This window comes from Orcinus orca, chromosome 10 (assembly GCF_937001465.1).
Source record: "Orcinus orca chromosome 10, mOrcOrc1.1, whole genome shotgun sequence".
NCBI lineage: Eukaryota > Metazoa > Chordata > Mammalia > Artiodactyla > Delphinidae > Orcinus > Orcinus orca.
In genome coordinates, this window is record NC_064568.1 from 68070446 (window position 1) to 68086199 (window position 15754).

At 40.7% G+C, this 15754-nt stretch overlaps 1 protein-coding gene across 8 annotated transcripts in view; it reads left to right on the forward strand.

Annotated features, from left to right (window-relative positions):
* The window catches only part of MAPK14 (mitogen-activated protein kinase 14), a 174119-nt gene that overhangs the window by 155289 nt on the left and 3076 nt on the right, over window positions 1–15754 (forward strand). For 6 of the 8 annotated variants that reach the window (XM_049715993.1, XM_033424157.2, XM_049715994.1 and 3 more), the window contains 3 exons: window positions 3339–3418; window positions 10075–10153; window positions 15030–15203. In XM_049715993.1, coding sequence (XP_049571950.1) covers window positions 3339–3418; window positions 10075–10153; window positions 15030–15203 — 333 coding nt within the window. Of the gene's footprint in view, window positions 1–3338; window positions 3419–7258; window positions 7339–10074; window positions 10154–15029; window positions 15204–15754 lie in introns of those variants that run through there. The other 2 variants (XM_004267675.3, XM_012532295.3) reach the window with 2 other exon arrangements.

Genomic DNA, 15754 nt, shown 5'->3' on the forward strand with positions numbered 1-15754 from the left:
TTTTGTATATAGACTTTCCATTAGAGTATGGTCATTCTAGATTTCTCAGGGCAAGACAGAGGGGTGGAGCTGAGTTGGAAAGTATATTACAGGAAGTCTTTTCAAGTTAATACTTATTGAGCTACTCAGTGGAAAGTGCTGGAGGTAAGATGGTACCTGTCCTCCAAACCAGAGTGATCATACTCAGCAGAAAGTGAGCTATAGGAGTCACTTGAACAATTGTCTGCTCTCTGCTTATAAAACAAGGTGTAGTGATAAGAATACTATAATAGAGGTATAAATAAGTTACTGAGAAGAAGCAGAAATTAATTCAAACTCAGGATGTCCAGGAAGACTTCATGGCAGAGTTCTTGTTTGAGCAGGACTTTGAAGAGTAAATAGGGAAAGAAAAGGTTTGGTAGGAGGGGAGGATGGAGGGTATTCCTCTTTATGACTTGGAGAAATAAGAAGTTGGAAGCTTAAAAGTGCCTGGAATATTTGGTGTGAGTTGAAGCATTGAGTGCATTAAGGAATAATAGTTTGAGGGAGAGTCAGAAAAGAGTCTTGATGCCACATCAGGGAAGGCCGTGAATTTGAGGCTGAGGAATTGGGGCTTTATTCCTCAGGCCTGAGGTTGTTTCATACTGGCTGAGGCAGGAGAACGACATGGAGTCCCCCAAGTCATTGTTGTCATAACCACTGTGACCAATGGAAGTGGCATACTTTTCAGGTATGTTGGGGTGAAGTTAAGACACTTGAGAAACTGCCCAGAGTCTTCCTCAGAGGGAGTATAAAACTTGATTCTCATTTTCATTAGTCAGAAGTCTTTTATATAAGAGTGTCAATCTCACTAGTATTATTTCTAGAGATCAGTTTTGATGCATTTTTTGTAAAACTACCTGTTTGAGAATTCAAGTAGTCCAGTTTTTTTCTCATATGTGATATACTTTATCTTGTGCGATAGCTACCCTGTTAAATTTGTTCCTTAAGAATGTGAGGGAACTAAATTTTTGTAAACTGAATCATTTCAAATGAGCAAAGAGGATCCTATACTAAATTCTGTTGTAATACAGTTAATTTGATTATTTTAGAGCAAGATGGTATCTGTCCCCACTGCTTGCTCCATCCCCATTAATGTATGCTTTAAAATTGTTTTCTTAACAACACCTTGAATTAAGAAATCAGTATTGAAATTTTAGCCTCCAGAACACATTGATTTTTGCCATTTGCAGAGGACAAAATTTTCTACTATTCTTTTTTAAATTTTTAATTTTTTTTTTTTTTTTTTCCTGCGGTACACGGGCCTCTCACTGCTGCGGCCCCTCCCACTGCGGAGCACAGGCTCCGGACGCGCAGGCCCAGCGGCCATGGCTCACGGGCCCAGCCGCTCCGCGGCACGTGGGATCTTCCCGGACCAGGGCACGAACCCGCGTCCCCTGCATCGGCAGGCGGACTCTCAACCGCTGTGCCACCAGGGAAGCCCTAAATTTTTATTTTATATTGGAGTATAGTTGATTTACAGTGTTATTCTCTACTATTCTTAATTCAGAAGTAACTTCTGTGAGGGGACTTGCTTTTAATTTATTTTGTATAGAACATAAATTGTTTGAGTCTACGATGGGGTTCTGCAAACCTTTTCTTAAAGGGCCACATAGTAAATATTTTAGGCTTTGGGAACCGTACGGTTTCTGTTGTAACCACTCAATTCTGCTGTGTAAGTTGAAAGCAGCCATAGACAATACATAAACAATGAGCATGGCTGTGTTCCAGTACAACTTTATTTTCAAAACAGACAGCAGATTGGGGTTTGCTGACTCCTGTCTAGAATTTTGTTGTGTTTAAGCCAATTCCATATCTGGAGAAAAAAAAAAATGGGGCAGGATATTATTGCGTAACCAATTCCTGTAACTCAGGCAACTCTGGCTTGCAGAGGCCATTATTTTCAAGTTACACTGTACTGCCTTCATATGTATAATCATAAACAGAAATAGTTTCTTGCATTCTCTCTCCTCTCCATCCTGCCGTACCTCCTTAAATATTTTGAGTGCCCACCACGTAGCAGATGTTAGACTAAGCACTGGGGATAAGTGGTGAACAGGCAGAGCAGCCCCTCTCCTCATAGATCAGTAGAGGTGACAGACAATAAGCAAACTAAGCAATTATAGATTGTGACGAGCACTGTGACGTTATCAAGCACTGTGCTGAGGTGGAGAATAACAGGGAGGGCAGTGCTTCTTCCATAGAGTGTTGGGGGAAGCCTCTCTGAGGAGGTGAAGTTCAAGCCGACACCTGAAGTTGAGAAGGATCTAATCATGCAAAAAACCTGACAGGGTTTTTTTTGACAGGAATCAGAAGATAGTCATCCTCTCCTCCTTTTCCCTCTGAATGTCAATATAGACATGGATAAGCTATTCAAATTTTCATAGAGAATATTGAAAGCTATTTTATAAGATTTTTTTTCTCTCCTTTTAGCTTTTTAAGCAAGGCTAAAAGCAGTAAGAACAAATGGAAAGTTTCTGTCTTCTGGTCAATACATGTACATACATAGTGAATATGCACAGAAGAGTTGGCTGCCACAATAAAGGTCTGGGCCTTGTGGCCTATTATTTAGAGCTCTGGGGATGCGTGAGGTTTGTTAATGCATTTATAAAGTTGAAGCCTCATATGCTCTATGTTATGGCGCTCCAGAAGGCTGTGCAGATGCAGTGAGGTGGTGGGGCCCCCTGCTGGCTGACTATCGCTCACAAATGCTTCTCTGCTTACCATAGTCAGTGTGGACAGAGAGGTTTTCTGGAGGACATCTCAAGTGGTTAGGCCCCGGGAGGTTCCCAGGCCCCTGTCGTATTACAGGCTCCTTAGATCAAGCCTTAGGGGAATATTCACAGGTAGGCTTGTACATCCCTAGCTCCTATGCTCTCTGCTTCTTTCTTCTCTGTGGCCTTCTGCTGACCGGTGCTCTTTGCTTGACTGGCTACTGGTGCTTTGGTGGAAGGTAAGGAGGTAGGTGTGGGCTGAGCATATGGACTGAGTGATGCTTTTGTGTTTTCACATGCTGTCTTTGGCATCTAAGTACCCAGCTATAGTCGCTTCACTTTACTGATAGGGGATGTTGACAGAAGCATAAAATGAATATGAGTTGGATATGTGTGTGGTCGCATTTTGAATCTTTGTACAGGAGGAGCATGTTCTACTTGAAGTGACCATCCTACAGAAGGCTTGACCTAGATGAATTCACCATTTTGGCTTGGTTTGGGGTTTTTAATTTTTGTTATTGGGGTATTTTGTTTGTTTTGTTTTGTTTGTTGTTTGTTTTTCATTTTTATTTTGTCCCAACATTTTCCTTTATAGTCCACCATTAGATATTGATCAGTTGAAGCTCATTTTAAGACTCGTTGGAACCCCAGGGGCTGAGCTTTTGAAGAAAATCTCCTCAGAGTCTGTGAGTTGTTGCTTTGATTGTAATAATCTGCCCTGTTGGGAGCCTCTGCCACTTCCCTTCTGTCAGTCTGTACTTTGACCCGGGTATGTTTGTAAGCACATATGCCCTTTGTGTGCTGACTTCCGAGATGAAGGGTGTGTGTGTGTGTGTGTGTGTGTGTGTGTGTCTGTGTGTACCTGCCTGCTCACATGCATGGGTGTGTTTTGTTTTCTCTCTATCTGGGTATGTAATACTAGAGCATAGGAGCTTGTATTGGGCAGTAGTATGCCAGTAAATGAGATGTGAGATTCTAATTCATTCCAAGAGATTAATGGAAAACTTGTTGTCTCCACTCTCCAGCCCTGACTTCATCTTTCTCAGTTTCACATATACTCAAGGGCTCCTTTCACTTTTGGGTTAGTGTTTATCCTCACAGCATGAGCCTCACCATGTATTAGTCTAGCTTTATCACTAAAAGAATGAAATGTGCATTATCTGCAGTCTCTTGCCCTTTTCCAGAAGTTACTTTCTTTTTATTATTTTAGAATAGACAATTCGCACATCTTGTGTAAGGTGTCTATCCCCCACAGGGGTCCCTCTCTACCCAGTCTCCAGACCATCAGAGGTAACAGCCCCACTCCTGACACCTCAGATAACACAGGAGTAGGGTTGTAAATCCTTCTCCCACAGCCTGCCTTTGTAATTACAAGTTTGAGTAACCTGAGAAAAAGCTTTGGAGCTAATGCCTTCCTGCTTCTAAGCAGGCATTTAGAGAGAAGCCATGGGAATATGACTCTGGCTTACTTTGGCTCTCATTTCCTGCTGTTGGTCAGTTTCTTGGGCCAGACGCGTGAGAGAAATCATGAAAGCCCAGTCTTTCTCCCCTTTCCCTTCTGTCTGCTGCCAGGCAGTTGGATAAAAGGGAAAAAGAGCTGTGGAGCCAAGTTCCAGTTGTGCCTTTCTGGATTCTCCTCCCAGCGTTTCTGACTGAAGGGGTCCCTTTGCCCAATTGGAAAGACTGCTGGGTAGCCAGAGGCAGGCTTTTAATTTGTTTCATTTAAGATGAGGAAGCAAAAGCATAGAAAGACTGTGACTTGCCCAAGTCACGCACTGAGTCACTTGACAGAGCTGAGCATACGTCCCAGATGTTCTGATAATGTGTTCTAAACTTTAATCTCATGATTGCACACTGTTTTGAAAGTCATTGTCAGAGTTATCAACCACAGTGTCAGCCTGAAGGAGTGTTTCCTTTTGCTTTATGAAATGCAGAAAGCTGGGTTGGAGTGAATCAAAGATATGGGATGATGTTTAGAGAGGATGGTGCTTTTTTGTCTTAAATGCATTTGCTTAGAAAGATTGGCTAATAGAGAGGACATGGGGCAAGGGAGTGGGGTTGGGGAGGAACTCCGTTTATTAATGAATAGTGCTCATGAGACTGAGATAGCAAATGCATTCCCTGTCTGGGGGTGGCCACTAGCAGCTCTTTCTCAAGTCTTCTCGCCCACCCTCAGCCATCTGCCCTATAGGTACGTGCTGTTAGTCACAAGAATTTCTAAAAGAAAAAGTGTGGGTAAAATGATCATGTTTACCTGTCATTAATCCATCTTTTTTTTTTTTAAGAAAGAAACAACACTAAGTGCCTGACCTAATAATGAAATGTCTTTATCTTATGTGATATAGGGCACATCATACATTTCAACAGCTCTAGTATAGAGTTTGGCATAATAAAATTGAGTATCAGAATACAGAACTTAAGTAATATTGTATTGAGTATAGAAATAAGAAAATGGTGTTTTTTTCTCCTGCATAGTTACGACTAGTGCATAAAAGTAATTTAAACATTGAAAAGGGTAGACAAGATTAATTTGATGTTAGTGATACTGCTCAAGTACTAAGTTTATCTTAGAAGCACATGATTTGTGGAACATATGATGCATAAATAACAAAGCCAGGTGAATAAAATGGTTTAAAGCTTTTCAAAGTGAAAAGAAAAATTCATTAGTGGAGGAATGTAGTAAACAGAGAAAGCCAATGGCTATTTTCGTTACTCCTGAAAAGTAGTGAAGAAGTGATGCCATTATTTATTGATTGATGGAATTCAGTCAATAAATAATAGGACATTCTGAGTAAGAGAGTGCAGTGATAGATGGGCTGACTGAGAACGAGTTAGCATGTGCCATGAGAAAGGGGATAAATGGGTCACGATGGATGTAAGGAGAGGGAATTTTTTTTGTTGGTGACCCACTACCTGTAGTAATCAGTGAAAGGACAAAAAAAAAAACCATATTAAGAAAGCAAAAGCCCTTTCACTGACTCACTCTCACATTTTTCTCTGGAAATATTTTCTTCCTAACTTCCTGACAAAAAGGGGATACAATAACCTATTTGACTAAAGGAGACAAAAAAAAGAAACAGAAAATGTGCAGGCCAAGTTATTGTTCACAAGAAAGAAGAGAGAGGTGACAGGATTTTAACATTTAAAACCCAGCTGGTATTCCTATTGCTGGTTTACTTATTGACCCCCTTTTGTTCTTTCTCTTGGCATGAAAAGTAGTTTGTTATGTAATTTATTTAGAGGTAAATCTAAACTTTATTGAGAATGTTAAAAGAACTTCATACCACCTTTTGAATTTGCTGGCTTCTGTCTTTGGGCCAGGGAGCATGAACGGCAGGGTGGAGCTCATGGCCCCAGCTCTTTCCTAATAGCCAGCCTTGAACATGTGTTTGTAGTAATCTGACCACTAGGGAATCTGAGTTCAGAGGATGAGCTAAAGTGGAAAAATCATTGAGGGAAGCCACAAAGAAGTGAAATTACTTGATTCAGGTACTTATTGAAAATTATGCTACAACAGAAGGAGAGAATTAATAGATAACAGCAAAGGGAATATGAAAAGGCTTTTATTGAATTGTGTTGAGGATTTTAAAAATCCCATCACTCTACTTTAATTAGCAACACATGATAAACTAACAGTTCTTGTAGTGTTTGTGTTAAAATTGATGGGACAGCTAAATGAGAGAAGTTTAGAGTACAACTTACCTACGTGCGCATACGTTTGGAAGGCCTCATAGTTCTGCCTTTGTCAGATACTTGCAGAGTGTTTTGCCAACTTCCTCCAGGATGTTTTTAAGCAAAAGTCAGTCTGTTCACCTGTTAAAGAGACTTGTGGGAGAAATCATTGTGGCATGCTGTAATACTGTCAGCAGCTTGTGACTTCTGTTTTGTCTCTGCCATTAGCTTCTAACTCCCCCCCCATCTCCCTGTCACTTCCCATTGTGTGTTTGTGGCATGTATTTTAAATGTATCACTAACTACTGTCTTTGAAACTTGGCACTGCTTATCAACCCACATACCACCTTGGTCTTACCTTAGGAGGGGTGGTATTTTGGAGAATCACCTGAACCTGTGCCACAAAAATTTAATCTCTACCTTAAATGGATATATTGGACATTTTATTATATCCAAAGTTGAGTCAAACTTTTCTGAATCCTCTCCATTTACCCCACAAGCAAACACGTTTTGGCCATCAGTACTTGAAAACAGTTCTCTGGCTGGCATCCTGGATCCAAGGGGCAGTCTCTTTCCAGGGAGCCTAAATATTTAATGTTAAAGATGATGCTTAAACCAAAAGAAAGTTTTTCTTCTCCACATGGCCGGTCACGGCCACATGCCTACTAACTCTCATGCCATTCACAGAAGCATGATTTCACGTGCAGCCTTGGGCTCTGGCCTGGGGTGGGTGGGATGGGTGGAAGTAGGCTATTTGTTTGTTTGGGGGTGGCTTTTTGGCCTTTTTTAAAACTTGAGTTGAAAGTTATTTCTCGCATTGTATGCTTAACAATGCCCTTGACTAGGCATCTAAGATATTAACCAGCTTCAGCAGATTATGCGTCTGACGGGGACTCCCCCTGCTTATCTCATTAACAGGATGCCAAGCCATGAGGTGAGAACAAATAGACTGTGCAGGGATATCTAATTCAGAGGGCCACATTCTCATTTTATTGCCACTGTATAACCAACACAGTTTTCAATGTCACTGAATGCTTGCATGTGCCTTGAGGGCTACTAAGGCAAAGACTGCCTATGTGCTATTACAGAATGTTGACATTTGGGATAAAACGTCACCCAATCCTGTGAACTGAGAATATAATTTACAGGCTTGTACTTAGAAAATGATGTTACTTTTATATTTGAGTTTTATGAATTGAGTGCTCAAGAGGAAGTTCGTGTTTTCCTAGGATTCTATGCCTACAGTCAGGGTATGCTACCATCTAATGATTTTCAGCTGGAGGTGTATTAACTGAAGGCCATTAACATCCTTTCCTATTCATCCATTTTTTTAATGACCAAAAGAAGAGTCTTCATTTAAAAAGAAAAAACAAACAAACCTAAAAAATGTCTAATGCTAGTAAGGACTATATTTAAAAGAAGATATGCAAATAATATAAAATAAATTTGAACACTTAGATAGGGTTAGGTGCCTTTTTTACCAATGCTACTTAATCTAACTCTGGCTTTATCATCAGAGATGATTGGGGCACTTCTTTCTAAGGTGCCCTTAATCTTTTTGGGAATCAGGTTGGCAACACAGCTTTATTCAGGTAGTCTTTTTATTTAGCTTATTATAGGGAAGATTGTTCTATGCATGAGACAGGTCTCTTAACTCTGTTTTCCCTTCATTCTTTTATCTACGTGCTCAAGTAGGAAGGGATAACAGGCATGTCGATAATTCAATTCCTAGAGCTTTCTTTTCAAATCAGAAAGATTCTCAGCTGCTTTTCAAAAAGTGGGCCTCTCCTGCTTGCTCTGCATACAATGACTAAGAATGTGAAGTTATTAAGAGGTACAAACTACCATGTATAAAATAAATAAGCTACAAGGATAGGTTATACAGCACAGGAAATATAGCCAATATTTTATAAATAACTCTAAAAGGAATATAATCTATAAAAATTTGAATCACTGTTATATACCTGAAAATAACATAATATTGTATTATATGTATTAATATTATAGATATAATTTATATATATATATATATATATATATATATAAATTTTAAAAAGGTGAAGTTGCCCTAGCAGCTAGAACTTTTCCTCACCTTGTATGTGTGTGTATATACGTACATACATAACTATAATGCATACCTTTAAAGAAGTTTTACCTCAGCTACTCAGATGGACTGATAGTGGGATTTATTCTTTGAAACAGGGAAGGTCATAAACTTACTTTAGTACCTAATATCTGAAGCACACATTTATGAGTTACATTTGTGTTTATATGATTATTCTCAAGACCAGTGTTTGGCTTTGCCTTGATTAGAGCTGTCAGTCCTTGAAAGTATTTATTAGCACCTTAAGTTCCTTAGAATGAAGTCCAGAAATTGTCAGGCTTTCCTTTCTAAAGGCAACAGTGATAGCAGCTAATGTTTAATTTGAGCTCTCCCTCTGAACCAAGTACCACGCTGAGGAGGTACTGCTTTGTTATCGCTAGTCCTCACTCCAGCCCTGTGAGGTAGGCACTGTTATTAACCCTGTTTTATAGATGAAGAACTGAAGACTTAAAAGAGAATAAGTAATTTACCCAAAGTGGTAAAGTCAAGATTCAAACTCAGGCCTGTCCCACCCCAAGGATCAAACTTATAAAACCTATATTGGTATATAAATTTTTGTGTGTCAAAATTTTAGTTGGAAGCTCTCATGAGTTTTATCTTGCTTGAGTATCACAATAACCATATGGTATAGGCAAGGCAAATACTAATATCTAATAGTAATACTAATATTTTACAGATGAGGTTATTGATATGCTAGTTAAGACTTGCCCAAGAAGATGTATCTTATAGGTGGTAGGGGAAGGATTTCTGCCTAGGCTGTGTAACTTATCCACTATTCTTTATCACTCTTATTAAATTGGTTTAGTATTTTTAAAATGTGTTTGAACCTCTTAGAATAATATATATAACGCTTATGGTTACTTTCTTGTCACCATGAATATTTTGTTAGCAAGGCTTAATACTGATACCCTTTTCATATACTAAGAGTACCTGCTGAGATCAGCACCATCAAAAGACAGTTGATCCTAGACTTTCCTTGGGAATACCAATCCCTATGCCAACTGCAGCTTTTTTAGGAAGGCTGTCTCAGAAAGGTCTACTTCTTAGGTATCTTTTTTTTTTTTTTTGTGGTACGCGAGCCTCTCACTGCTGTGGCCTCTCCCGTTGCGGAGCACAGGCTCCGGACGTGCAGGCTCAGCGGCCATGGCTGATGGGCCCAGCCGCTCCGCAGCATGTGGGATCTTCCCAGACCGGGTCACAAACCAGCATCCCCTGCATCGGCAGGCGGACTCTCAACCACTGCGCCACCAGGGAAGCCCTTAGATATCTTTTTAAACTTCTGATCCTGTGACTAGAATGCTAATGAAAGGGAACTTAACTGGTTCGCATTTTTGTTCACTTGAAATTTAACTGTGAGTGATAGCAGGAGTAAATAAAGGTGCTGATCGTAAATAAGGAGGTTAGGTTGGCAGTAAGAGATAAGTATTTAAAGAGTGTCAGTGATATTCATAAACATTGAAGCTAGCAGACCCTGTCAGTTAACACTCGTTCTTTGACAGGACCCAGACTCTTTGAGAGCAGCAACAATACTGAACAAAGCCATTTTGAAAACCCTCTGTTTTACAGGCAAGAAACTACATTCAGTCTTTGACCCAGATGCCAAAGATGAACTTTGCAAATGTATTTATTGGTGCCAATCCCTTGGGTAAGTTGACCATATCCTCATCTAATGGATTCAATATCAATATATTCAATATTGGTTATGACATAAGTTAGGTATTTGCAGAAGAGTTTTTCCTTTTGACTAAATACCATTAATTAAATCTTGGAAGGAGGTAAATAATGCCATTTATTATCTGTGTTTGTATTATCAGGTTTTTTTTTTCAGTCTCATGACATGCTTATATATTTATATGATCACAGAATTTGAATGGGGAAATAGGCTGGGACAGTGAGGAAAGGAGAGGAAGTAATGGGAACGCTAGGAGAACAGATTGAGGGATACAGGAAGAAAGAGGAACAGAGAAAAGCCTGTGAGTCGTTCACCACTGCTGTTGGGTTTTTTTTTTTTAATAGATTTATTTATGTATTTATTTATTTAATTTATTTTGGCTGCGTTGGGTCTTCGTTGCTGTACGCGGGCTTTCTCTAGTTGCAGCGAGCGGGGGCTGCTCTTCGTTGCAGAGTGCAGGCTGCTCATTGCGATGGCCTCTCCTATTGTGGAGCATGAGCTCTAGGCCCGCAGGCTTCAGTAGTTGTGGCATGCAGCCTCAGTAGTTGTGGCACGTGGGCTCAGTAGTTGTGGCGCATGGGCTTAGTTGCTCCACGGCATGTGGGATCTTCCCGGACCAGGGCTCGAACCCGTGTCCCCTGCATTGGCAGGCGGATTCTTAACCACTGCACCACCAGGGAAGCCCACTGCTGTTGTTCTGCGGTGTCCCTCACTGAGGGAGAAAACAACCAAAGCACAGATGGTGGTTAGTAGACCCACCCAGGCGCTCCCTGCATTGTGCCCTGCTCTACCTACAGGTCCCATCATCCTCAGGTACTTTTCCCTCCCCCCTTCTTTTTTTGCCCTTAGAGACTTAACCATTCTCTCTTTGCGAAGCTAATTTGCCACCACAGACTTTAAGGAATGGCTCCATATTCCTTCCTGCCACCATCACTTCCAGGATCTTTGGCAAAGGGACGTAACAGTGGCAGCTGCAGGATGTGTACTGCCTTGGCTAAAAAAAAAGAGTTGCTTTGTTCCTTAAAACCGGGGGCTGATGTGTACTTTTTTTGGTCCCCAAAAGTGTTATTGCCTGAGACTCTAATTCCCTGACTGTAGGAGAAGACGGAGGACAGTGCTATTTAATGACAGACACAGAAAAATCAGACCAGGGCCTCTCTATGACAGGAGGGGACCAATGCTGTGATAATAGTACAATCAACCTTCTTACTTTTCTGAAGATTGTATCTTAGTAGTATGTTTTTTGGTGGTTGTTGTTTTTAAATTTTATTTATTTATTTATTTTTGGCTGTGTTGGGTCTTCGTTGCTGCGTGCTTGCTTTCTCTAGTGGCGAGCGGGGGCTACTCTTTTTTTTTTTTTTTTTTGGGGGGGGCTACTCTTTGTTGTGGTGCATGGGCTTCTCATTGTGGTGGCTTCTCCTGTTGCAGAGCACGGGCTCTAGGCGCGCAGGCTTCAGTAGTTGCGGCGCACAGGCTCAGTAGTAGCAGCTCGCGGGCTCTAGAACACAGGCTCAGTAGTTGTGGTGCACGGGCTTAGTTGCTCCGCGGCATGTGGGATCTTCCCGGGCCAGGGCTTGAACCCGTGTCCCCTGCATTGGCAGGCGGATTCTTCTTAACCACTGCGCCACCAGGGAAGTCCCTTAGTAGTATGTTTTCAAATCTCAGTTTTGGTCATCCCTCTGCTTAAGGGTCCCAGCAACCGGGCTTCAGGTTTAGTTTTATCCTTCTGAGAGCTGACACCCATAACAGCCTCTTTAGAAGTTGGAGTGAAGGCTAAGTGGCTTTACTTTTTTAAGTACTTCATCCACGGTGATTGTTTGAGAGCAGTTTAGTGTTACTGTGATAATTCTTACAATAGCAGAGATGCTCGCACTCTTTCAAGTGTTAGGCAGCTATAGATGAGTCCATGTCGGCCTTTGAGACGGAGAGTATGTCAGATCTCAGCTGGATCACTCTCACATCGAAGAAAAAATCCACAAACTCATCAGGGGTATACAGAACTCTGCCGGGGTTGGCTTGGGTTTGCATCTGCCCTGGTATGCTGTGGTTGGCTTTGTATGATTTGTTTATACTGTGTTATCTAGTTCAAGGGTCTGTGAGAAGCTCTCTTTGAGTCATAGTACTGTAGGATGTTGGGAAATTATGTTGTATGCTGGTCGCTCCCCTGTCTGTCATTCTGTTATGAGTTTTTTCATCATATCAGCTCACATTTTGACATGGCAATGCTTACTGTTTTGACTTCCTGAAGGCTGACTCAAAGAGATTTGTTAATTCATTTTTCCGAGGAAGGGGGAATATGTGTGTGTCCCAGCAGCTTATTTGGGTCACATCTATCCTGATAGGTGTCCCCCTTCTCTGGAATCATGACATTTAAGCATTCAAAAGAACTGGATACCACTTAGTACTGCAGGCTGCTAGTGAGTTGAAGGAGGCTTTGAGCCATCTGCTGCTCAGCACTGCAGTTCTCAAAATTTAAACAGACCTATCAGTCCACTGCCCAGTGATGTCATATGGAGTCTCTTGCAGGCAGAGCATGGTGTTACTGACCAGGAACTTGTGCCCAGCATGTTAACCGAGAAGGAATATACTAACAGTGTAAATATTGACAGCTCTGTTTTGTCCATTACTGACTTCAGGTTTCACCATTAGCCTCAAAACATGAAGTAAAACTTAAATTGCCCTTTGATGGAGTGTGTGTATTTGTGTCTGTCAAGATCTTAGAGGAATCTTTTTCTTAACCTTGATCTTATTTTTTATCAAGGTATTGGTTATAAGGACATGGTTCTTTTTACCCTGGGGGTGGCAAAGACTCATCATATGACCCAAACAACACCTGATAAGATTATTCTTTCTAAGTAGAGAAGAAGAATATATATCTAGGCAATTTTCCCAATGCTTTAAAGTGTAAACTTATGAACTTGACACATAAATATTCACTTTGTTCCTGTAGTCCTCTGAAACCCACATTTCTCCTTTGGATTACTCTGGAATTGAGGCTGCAGGACAGGGGTCTTTTACATCCTCCAGTGTATGCAGCATGGATCTCTTCAGGAAACAGTCCTCCCCTTCACTACCCATCCCTGCCCCCTTCCACGTTTAAGGAGACATCGATAATTTGCAAAGCTTCAAATGCCTTTGTTACACCAAAGTGATAACTGTCAAAATGTCACTGTTTGTCCTCCCAAGTGCCACCGTTCTGAAACTCAAAACATCCTCATTTGTAAGAATTAGAAAACAAACAAACAAACAAAAAAACCCCACTGTTTTGTGACCCCCTAATGAATTAGTTGCTGGGAAGGAAAAATCAATGGATGCTGAAAGCTGTAAGTGAAAGAAACTGATATTTACCTGGTGTGTCCCACTGGGTACTTTCTTGGGGCAAAAAAGAAACATTTTAACCCAGTGATCAAATTTTAGCATCATTATTAACGGGACAAATGGCTTTAATGTACCATTAAGTACATAGCATCACCTATGAAATATTCTTTCCAAAAATATTTATAACCCAATTCTTACCAAATTTTCAGATCTAACAGGGTTCAGGAAATACAGGGAATAGAGGAAAACAAGGGTGTAAGTACATGATAGCACAAGACAACTGGGGGTGGGTATTTTCAGGTCAAAGTTAGGAAAAAATAGGGGTTACAAGTGGGGGGATTATTTCGAGACTAAGGAAACTCAATCTAATGCATTGCATGGCCCTTAATTGGATCCTGGTTTGAACAAACTAGGTATAAAAAACAACTTTAGGGTAATTGAAATTTTAACATGTACTGGATTTTAGATGATATTTGGGAATTATATATTTGTCATATGTTATAACAGTTTTATGATTGTGTAGGAAGCTATCTGTATGCTGAAATATTTAGAGGTAAAGTTTCATGTCTCTAATTTTATTTTAAAATGGTTTGGCAAAAAATATATGTATATATAGATAAAGAAATACAGAAGGTTAATTGTTGGTGGTGGGCATATGACTATTCACTGTCCTATTATTTTGTATACTGAAATTGCTCATAATGATTTTATCCAAATACCACGTCTCATCCACACACCCATAAAAAATCCTCAATTTGTTCATTAGATCCATTAGATGAATATTCACTTGCCTTATGTAAATAAACAGAAGGGACAAAACAGTAAGAAACCGGCCCTACTTAACCTCTTGTAGATTACTTTAGTTATGGACTTTCATTCTGACATTTTGACCATAGTGGTAGCAGTTTGACACTGACATTCCACAGAAGCTTGTTCAAACACAATCTGTTACTTTTTAAAATTCTTCTTTACTCATATATTCTCTAGTTTTGGGGGGGGTTATTTATTTATTTTTGGCTGCACTGGGTCTTCATTGCCACACGTGGGCTTTCTCTAGTTGCAGCGTGCGGGCTTCTCATTGCAGTGGCTTCTCTTGTTGTGGAGAACGGGTTCTAGGCACGCGGGCTTCAGTAGTTGTGGCTCGAGGGCTCTAGAGCGCAGGCTCAGTAGTTTTGGTGCATGGGCTTAGTTGCTCCGTGGCATGTGGGATCTTCCTGGACCAGGGCTCGAACCCATGTCCCCTGCATTGGCAGTTGGATTCTTAACCACTGCGCCACCATGGAAGTCCCAGTAATATATTCTTAAAAAATACAAAATCCACCCACACATCCATACACGCATGCAAGCATGCACACACATGTATGTGTTTAAAGGAGGAAAGGAGTAATATATCCTAGATCAGATACTTCGGAGAATTCTTTGTTTGGGTATGAAGGGTCAAAACTGTGTGTTTGCTTATTTAATAAGGCATAAATTTTTGGTAACGTGTTAAAAACTCTTCTTTTTTCCTTCCAATCTGTGGTACTGATAGCTGTCGACTTGCTGGAGAAGATGCTTGTATTGGACTCAGATAAGAGAATTACAGCAGCGCAAGCCCTTGCACATGCCTACTTTGCCCAGTACCACGATCCTGACGATGAACCAGTGGCTGATCCTTACGATCAGTCTTTCGAAAGCAGGGACCTCCTTATAGATGAATGGAAAAGTAAGTCATAGCAGGATGAACATCTAGCTTGAGAACTTAGATTTAAAAATCTTTCCTAGGTGAACCACTATCCAAAAGCTGTGTGGGGGTGGTGGTGGAATTTTTTCTGGTTATATCCAACTCGTTAAAACTTGTAATGAGGGTCTCTAATGCAGAATGAGTATGTTCCTCTGATGGAAACTGTCTGTTGTAGATGACGACACTCTGGACCTTTGAGATGCTTCTGTCTGGTCTGATTTTGTGCACAGCCCCTCACGTCTGCATAGAGCTTTGAGGTTCTCAGAATTTCTGCATTTATACCATCTCTCTGAGCTAAGTAGGGAATAGGGAATTTTTACAAGTGATAGAATTGGGGCGAAGAGAGTTTATATCATATCTCTTACCTTAGACATAGTTAGGGATGCAGCCAGAAATGGAACCCAGGTCTCCCATGCCCAATCTCATATTCTCTCCATAAAACACAAATTCAGAACTCGAGTTAAATCCCAAAAGCAAGGATTATCTGTTGCTGTAGCGTGTGGGATTGCTTTGCTACTCTTGAGCATCTTCTC